The 9,134-nt window shown below is 44.5% G+C and overlaps 1 protein-coding gene across 1 annotated transcript; it reads right to left on the reverse strand.

Moving 5' to 3' along the window:
* Nucleotides 1-1,719: 1,719 nt before the first annotated feature.
* Nucleotides 1,720-2,581, reverse strand: LOC119311117 (rhodocoxin-like). Its single transcript, XM_037586745.1, has one exon. The coding sequence runs from the start codon at nt 2,521-2,523 to the stop codon at nt 2,041-2,043; it is 483 nt and encodes a 160-aa protein (XP_037442642.1). The 5' UTR covers nt 2,524-2,581; the 3' UTR covers nt 1,720-2,040.
* Nucleotides 2,582-9,134: the final 6,553 nt, after the last annotated feature.

A 9,134-nucleotide genomic window follows, 5' to 3' on the forward strand; every position in this document is an offset into this window, starting at 1 on the left:
CTTCCTTTTCAGTACTAATCAACGACTCTGCAAAATCGGTACATCTGACAAATTGCAAGTCTCAACCAAAGCAATGCATGGTGTACAACAACTCTAGCCATTTGGAGTTCTGGTGTGAGGCAGGCACAGCTTACCTCCATGTCAAATAAGCAGTGCATGGAAATACACCAACTTAACCGTTTTGTTGTTCTGACGATGTGTGAACAATAACATCAGGCAGGGACAATTACATCCTAGTGAAATTCTGGGGTAATAAACAATGCTGCGCGGCATCAATTCTCATAATGCAACATGATTCTACGATTTTAGAAATTCTGAATGGCTCACCGAAATTGGTTGCAACAGGTGCAACACAATATTACAAAGTTTTCCTGACCTGGCATTTCTTACAGAAACATGCACACAGGAAATGCCCGTCTTGTTCGCTGCCACTTAGGATATTGTGGATATGTTCTCAAAAACTGATTTACACATGCGAAGCTTTGTCACTTCTGAATTTAATCACGAATTGCTTTCAAAAAAGTTGGACTTCTAAATTACCATTCTTCTAATACAAATATGAGCTTGCATCCGCCCACATCCTAGATCATGTCCAAAAATATACTTAGGGAACTCTCGGCACGCTAGTTCTAGGTTGTAGCCACATTTGCACTGGTAGTAGCTAAAAACACACTTCAGGACAAGTGTAGATGGGGTAAACTACATTCTTTCATATAGTAAAAAGCATTTCTAGGATGTTGATTGATATATATGCTGTAATTCAGAATGCACAGCAGTTTCCATGGCATCACCACAAACTATACAAGCATAGTATTCGGTATGAGAAAGAAATGCAGGGAGGATATGATGTGAAACAACCAACAATTCATCAAATGTACAAAGCAAAAGAAACAACAAACTGAGGTAATGGAAAGGGATTCCAGACCAACAATTCTCAGGCTGACGATCTAACAAAAAGCACGCAATGTCTAGACCAAGCTATTGTTTCAGATTTAATGACTCAAGAGGTAGACATACTTCCATGGGGAACATAAATGAGGCCAAAGCACGATCCTGAGAATCGTTGTCAACGACAACATCTGGGAGTTGACAATCAAGTGCCATGGCTAGTTCTTTCACCAACATTTTCTTCAAGTTAGTGATGCAACATGATACGACTTTAGAGATTCTGAATGGCTCACTGAAAATGATTGCAACAGGTGCCACAATATTACAAAGTTTCCTGGCCTAGTCTATTTGTGCTCCTCGAAGCAGCACATTCTTACAGGTATATGCACGCACAAAATGTCTGTCTTATTCGCTGGCATTAGGCTACTGTGGATATATTCTTGAAACCTGATTTACACGTGCAAAGCTTGTCAATTTTGAATTGATTCTTGAATTGCCTTTGAGGCATTTTGGTTTACCAACCAATGGTAATCAGACTACAAACGTGACAGCGCCGAATTGTTTTGGTCTTGTAAACTACGATCCTTCTAACGCAAATGTGATCTTGCATCTGCTCAAACCCAAGATCATGATCGAATCTACCTACACTCTCGCCATGTTAGTTCTAAGTTATAGCCACATTTGCACTGGTGGTAGCTAAGAACATGATTCAGGACATGTGCATATGGAGTCAGACTACATTTTTCAGACAGAAAAGCATTTCTGGGTGTTGATTGCTATATGCAAAAATACAGAATGGGCAGCAGTTCTCACGGCATCACCATGGAACTATGGAAGCACTAAAAATTCAGTATAAGGAAGAAATGGAATGCAGAGAGGACATGCTGAGCTGCAACCAAGAATACATCAAATGTACAAAACAAAACAAACAACAAACTGACGTAAATGGCAAGGGATTCCACATTACATCATCCACATTCAAACAAAATAAAAGTTTCAGAAACAGCTCTAAGTTTTGCCCATCAAATTCATTATTCTTTCATCAAATCCGTACCATGAAAACGCCGGAAGGGGCGAGGAAGGAAGGCTCGCGGCGTCGAAGGGCCGCACAATTTCGCCTCGCCTCGCATCGCGTCGCGGAGGGGGGGCGCATTACGGGATGTCCCAGGGCTTGGGCTCGGGGAGGGCGACGACCATCCCCTGGTGCTCCTTGCCGAGCACGACCTGGCAGCCGAGGCGGGCATGCTTGTTGAGCTCCCGGTTGCGGGAGGCGCGCGTGAGGACGTAGCGCTCCTCGTAGGAGGCCGCGGGCATCTTCTCCAGCCACTCCTGCGCGATGTGGACCTCGCACTCGGCGGAGCAGGCGTCGATGTCGTCGAGGCGGTGGGAGGCCGCCTCGATGAGCCCCGCGTTGACGAGCGCGCGGAGGAGGGTCTGGCCGGCCAGGCCGACCACCTCGCGGCGCCCGCCGTCGAGGTCGATGGCGAGGACGCGCACGATGCGGTCGGCGACCTTGGCGGACGCGGCCGCCGGGGCGGGGGCCGCGGCGGCGGGGGAGACGGCGCAGAAGGGGCGGGCGAGCGCGGGGGCGAGGTGGAGCGGGAGTCGGCGCAGGGCGCGCGCCGCGATCGCCATGGTAGGGTTCGGGGTGGGAGATCTGGGGTGGGGAGGAGGGGGGCGATGCGGACTGGGAAATGGAGAGAGTGGAGGAGGTTGGGGGCGAAGAGAAGGTGCCTGGGTCACTGCGGAGTGGGCCTCCCGTGCTTTGTGTGTGGAACTTTTGTGGGTCCTGCTGTCAGTGTTATTTGGAATCAAAAATGTTAGACCTACGTAAATCCTTACGTAGGTGTAGCAAAACTGATTTGGAATCAAATAGACAAATGATGTGAGGGTAATTCTTCGCGCAAAAAAACACACATTGCGAATTCGTTTTGGATCACTACTTTAGTGTGTACAACTAAAAAATACTGTCAGTGTGTATAACTTATTGAGATATAAGAGTGTTTATAAACCAAAAAGTATTGTTAGTGTGAGTGTTTTTTTTTTTGAACGGGGAAAGGCACCAGAGGCGCCATCTTTATTCAACTCAATAGCAACTTACAACATGGAGAACAATACTCTCGATGTTTGAGACAGAGAGAAGAGAGATGACAGGGCATGTCTCGTGAGAATGAATTGAACCGAAACAACTAAAAACAGGTTTCGTTGATCTATTAAGAACCCGATGAGCTACATTGTGAGCTACTCCATTGATTTTTCTAGAAATATGGTACACTTGTGATTCGGATGTTGAGTGGTAGTGTAGAAGTTGTCAAGAGATCTTCTAATTTCCCAAAGGATAGATTCAGCTACAATGTTCCTCGTCACTGCCGCCTTCGGAAGTGTCAGATTGTCCATGAGGAATGTTGGCTTCGTAATCTGCAAGACCTGAGCCACCTTAGCTGCCAGTAGAAGAGCGCAAGCTTCTGCCTACAAAGGAGAAAAGATAGCTTGTGCAAAGGCTTGGATTTGAATTTGATAACTTCGATCGTCCTACAAGATAGAAAGGAAAACTCCAACTCCCGTCGTTGTGCTGTCATTTGACAGTCCTGAAATCTTAGCACAGTTAACCGAAGCATCTGAATAATTTTTTGCCATGAAATGAGAAGGTCTACCGTAACAGTGCAACCCTGCTCCAGCAACAAGTTAGCAATTAAAAAAGTGTGTTGCTTTGCATTAGAAATAGAGTTATCAGAAGAATCGAAATAGGTCGCAACGGTGTGTGTAATTGGAACTACAGCATGATAAACTTGAAAAGGGGAAGTGCAATTCCTTTCAAAAAGGCAAACACTCCTCGCTTTCCATATACGCCATAAGAAATTGAAGATTTTTGTGATGGAAGCATAGGAATGATTCAAATTAAGCAGAGCATGTATAACTGATTGCATAGACTGGTGTTTTTAGTAAGGAGAACAGATCTAAAGTACCAAGGATGAGAAAACCAAGCTGCTCTAGCAAACACGCAATGGAAAATTAAATCAAGATTGCAGCGACAACATTCTTTTGCAATATGAATAGAAAATGGCTAGCTCTCAAACCTGTGGGAATGGCTTTTTGAAGTAGTCTCCAAGCAAAAGTTTGAATCCTAGGAGCCATTTGCTTCTACTTCCAGATATGTTTGAGTAAATATTTGACTAAAGGAGGGACCTAACTTGGTTGATTATTGGGCTGACTTTGAATGTCCTGCAAATACAACTTGTAGGTACTTTTGGAGTTGCACTTACCATTTGGAATAAGATCCCAGCAAAGATTGTCTGCACAGTCATCTGTAATAATGTTGGTTTCTGCAATAATCGAGGCGATTGGTTCCTGGAAGAGAGAATAACTGAGATAATTATTCCACATTTTTTGACCTGGGTGTTGGGGAACGTTGCAGAAAATTAAAAAAATTCCTACGGTTTCACCAAGATCCATCTATCAGTTCATCTAAGCAACGAGTCATGGGAGAGAGATTGCATCTACATACCACTTTGTAGATCGCGTGCGGAAGCGTTCAAGAGAACGGTGATGATGGAGTCGTACTCGCCGTGATCCAAATCACCGATGACCAAGTGCCGAACGGACAGCACCTCCGCGTTCAACACACGTACGGAGCGGATGACGTCTCCTCCTTCTTGATCCAGCAAGGGGGGAGGAGAGGTTGATGATGATCCAGCAGCACAACGACGTGGTGGTGGATGCAGCAGAACTCCGGCAGGGCTTCGCCAAGCTGCTGCGGGAGGAGGACGAGGTGTAGCAGGGGAGGGAGGTGCCAAGACACAAGGGTGCGGCTGCCCTCCCCCTTGCCCTCCTTTATATAGGCCCCCAGGGGGGGCGCCGGCCCTGGGAGATTCAATCTCCCAAGGGGGCGGCGGCCAGGGAGGGTGGAGTGCCCCCAAGGCAAGTGGTGCGCCCCCTTCCAACCCTAGGCGCAGGGGGGCGCACCAGCCCACCAGGGGCTGGTTCCCCTCCCACTTCAGCCCACGGGGCCCTCCGGGATAGGTGGCCCCACCCGGTGGACCCCCGGGACCCTTCCGGTGGTCCCGGTACAATACCGGGTGACCCCGAAACTTTCTCGATGGCCAAAACAACACTTCCTATATATAATTCTTTACCTCTGAACCATTTCGGAACTCCTCATGACGTCCGAGATCTCATCCGGGACTCTGAACAACATTCGGTTTGCTGCATACTCATATTCATACAACCCTAGCGTCACCGAACCTTAAGTGTGTAGACCCTACGGGTTCGGGAGACATGCAGACATGACCGAGACGGCTCTCCGGTCAATAACCAACAACGGGATCTGGATACCCATGTTGGCTCCCACATACTCCTCGATGATCTCATCGATGAACCACGATCTCGAGGATTCAAGCAACCCCGTATACTATTCCCTTTGTCAGACGGTATGTTACTTGCCCCGAGATTCGATCGTCGATATCCCAATACCTCGTTCAATCTCGTTACCGGCAAGTCACTTTACCCGTACCGTAATGCATGATCCCGTGACCAGACACTTGGTCACTTTGAGCTCATTATGATGATGCACTACCGAGTGGGCCCGGTGATACCTCTCCGTTATACGGAGTGACAAATCCCAGTCTCGATCCGTGTCAACCCAACAAACACTTTCGGAGATACCTGTAGTGCACCTTTATAGTCACCTAGTTACGTTGTGATGTTTGGTACACCCAAAGCACTCATACGGTATCCGGGAGTTACACGATCTCATGGTCTAAGGAAAAGATACTTGACATTGGAAAAGCTCTAGCAAAACGAACTACACGATCTTGTGCTATGCTTAGGATTGGGTCTTGTCCATCACATCATTCTCCTAATGATATGATCCTGTTGTCAACGACATCTAATGTCCATAGTCAGGAAACCATGACTATCTGTTGACCAACGAGCTAGTCAACTAGAGGCTTACTAGGGACGTATTGTGGTCTATGTATTCACACGTGTATTACGATTTCCGGATAATACAATTATAGCATGAATAAAAGACAATTATCATGAACAAGGAAATATAATAATAATCCTTTTATTATTGCCTCTAGGGCATATTTCCAACACTGGGACCCAAAGGTCTTTAATTCGGGCAGGGTAAACGAAAAGAGCAGGCTGAATTATAAGGTGGTTGTAGACATCAGTCTTGGCTGGACACCGGGGGGGCTCCAAATGGAGGCATTTCCTTGAGTGATGTGATAGAAAGAGTGAGCCCTAAGCTTAGGAAGCATCTTGAGAATGGAGGCCCAAAAGGTTGACTTTGGGATGTTTGAAGTGGCAGTCCATACGGAGGTGTCATAGAAATATTTAGATTTAAAAAAAAGATGTAAGTGGGACTCGGGAGAGTTTTCAATTCTCCAAGCAGCAACCAAAATGAGACCTTGATTTATGGCTTGAAGATTTCTTATACCTAGCCCCCCTCCTGCATTGAAGTGCAATTGTCCTTCCAAACCCTGAGACAAAGATTTCTAGAAGAGTTGTGTTCTGTAACACCTGTCCACCAGAAAGTTCTAATAACAGCGGTAAGTTTAGCAATGAACTTCTTAGTGAACAAAATGTTAGACATGTAGTAAACTAGAATAGCAGGAAAAAAACAGATCTTATGAGCTCTAATCTACCGGCATGGGAGAGCATGTTAGCCTTATAGCATGGAAGTTTGGCCATAAATTTGTCCAAGACAAAGTTGTAAACAACAGTCCTGTTCTTAGCAGGAAGTATAAACGGGTGTCCAAGATGTGTAAAATTTTCATCCATGTTAGGAACAGAGAATATGGTTTTAATGTCAGAGATAATGTCCTGGCTAACATGAGAACTGGACAGAATAGCAGATTTAAACCAATTTGGGATCTGACCTGAAGCAGTACAAAAATGGTGGAGAACCTGACGCATCGCTTCTACCTCCTGCATAGACGCCTTTCCACATACGAGTAAATCATCTACAAATAGCAAATAATGCACACGAGGCCAATTTGGACCAAGCATGATACCCTCAAGATTTTTAGTAGCCAAAGCGTCATTAAGAGCAAGAGAAAGTTTGTTAATAGCCAGCACAAAAAGATGCAGAGAAAGAGGGCAGCCTTGTCTAATACCTCGTTGACTTTTAAATTTCTGAGAGGTTAACCATTAATGATGACAGAGAAAACTGGCGTGGAGATGCATGCATATATTAAATTGATGAAATGGCCATGTAGACCTTTACGAGAAAGAGCAGAAACTATGAAGTTCCATTCAATATGATCGAAAGCTTTTGCAAGATCAATCTTTAGCATGAAGGCATGATGCTTCCAAGATTAAAGAGCAAAAAAATGAGTAATTTCCTGAGCTATGATAATAGTATTGCTAATTCTACGTCCTTCAATGAAAGCTTGCTGAGTGGGTTGAATATAATCAGGCAGGTGAGGTTTGAGCCTATTCGCCAAGAATTTCGCAATGAACTTGTAAATGACATTGCAAATACTAATTGGTCTATAATCTGTAGGAATTTGCGGAACCAGTATTTGATGAATGAGAGCAATGTTTCTGTCGCTAATATGCGGAGGTAAGGTACCTGTGTGGTAGAAGTTAATTACCAAGGCAGTAACATCATCACCAATCCAGTCCCACGTAGCCAGATAGAAATCAACCTTGAAACCATCCGGTCCTGGCGATGCGTTTAGCTTCATCTCTTTCAGAATCTGCAAGATTTCTTATTTGTCTGGAATGGAGTAAGTGAAGTCATTTGGTTGAACCAATGGCTGAGAAGCAGGGAACGGTCTGTCCGCATTAGTATTAGGTGAGGAGAAAATATATCATAAATAGTTAACAAAAGTTTTAGCTATTTGAGGTATGTGATAAACTACTCACGCATCATCAGAAGGGAAACAAGCTTGATGTAGAGTCCCTCCATGATTGGTGGAGTGCCGGAAAAGGTCCCCAGATGGGATCTCTCGAGAACAGAGGCTTGCGGCGGCCGAAAAAGTATTTCGTGGATTCCCTGTTGGTTTCCTGATTTTGAAAATTTATAGAGGTGGATTTAGGTCGAACGGAGCTACGTGAGCCCCACAAGGTACCAGGGGTGCGCCCTACCCCCCCCCCTATTGCCTTTTGGGCTACTACTCCATCTTCTCGTCCCCTTCCGAAGCTTCCAAGATCTCTTATTGCAAAAAAAAAAGATTGCTACTTCTTGAGCTTGCATTGGTTTTCCTTTGAAGAGGAAAGGGTGATGCAACAAAGTAGAGATAAGTATTTCCCTCAGTTAAAAATCAAGGTATCAATCCAGTAGGAGGAACACACAAGTCCCCAATGATTGCACCTACACAAACAAACAAATACTTGCACCCAACGCGAAAAAGGGGTTGTCAATCCCTTAGTGGTTACTTGCAAGGATGAGATCTAATAGAGATAGATATAAAAGATAAGCAAAAGTGCAAAATAAAGTAAAGGTAAATAAATTGCAGCAAGGTATTTTTGTGTTTTTGATTTTATAGATCTGAAAATAATATGATAAAAATAGACCCGGGGGCCATAGTTTTCACTAGAGGCTTCTCTCTTGAAAGAAAGCATACGGTGGATAAACAAATTATTTTAAGCAATTGATAGAAAAGCGCAAAGTTATGACGATATCTAAGGCAATGTGCACGAATATAGGCATCACGTCCGTGACAAGTAGACCGACTCCTGCCTGCATCTACTACTATTACTCCACGCATTGGCTGCTATCCAGCATGAATATGGTGTGTTAAGTTAAAAAGAAGAGAGTAACGCCTTACGCAAGATGACATGATGTAGAGGGATAGATCCAATCAATATGAATAAACCCCACCTTTTATCCTTAGTGGCAACAATACGAATACGTGTCATGTCCCCTTCTGTCACTGGGTATGAGCACTACAAGATTGAACCTACTACAAAGCACCTCTCCCATTGCAAGAAAAATCAATCTAGTTGGCCAAACCACATCAATAGATTGGAGAGAAATACAAAGATATCTTAATCATGCATCAAAGAGTTCAGAGAAGACTCAAATAATATTCATAGATAATCTGATCATAAATCCACAATTCATCGAACCTCAACAAACACACCAAAAAAGAAGATTACATCGAATAGATCTCCAAGAACATCGAGGAGAACATTGTATTGAAGATCAAAGAGAGAGAAGAAGCCATCTAGCTACTAGTTATGGACCCTTAGGTCTGTGATAAACTACTCACACATCATCGGAAGGGCATCAAGGT

Source organism: Triticum dicoccoides, chromosome 5B, assembly GCF_002162155.2.
Source record: "Triticum dicoccoides isolate Atlit2015 ecotype Zavitan chromosome 5B, WEW_v2.0, whole genome shotgun sequence".
NCBI lineage: Eukaryota > Viridiplantae > Streptophyta > Magnoliopsida > Poales > Poaceae > Triticum > Triticum dicoccoides.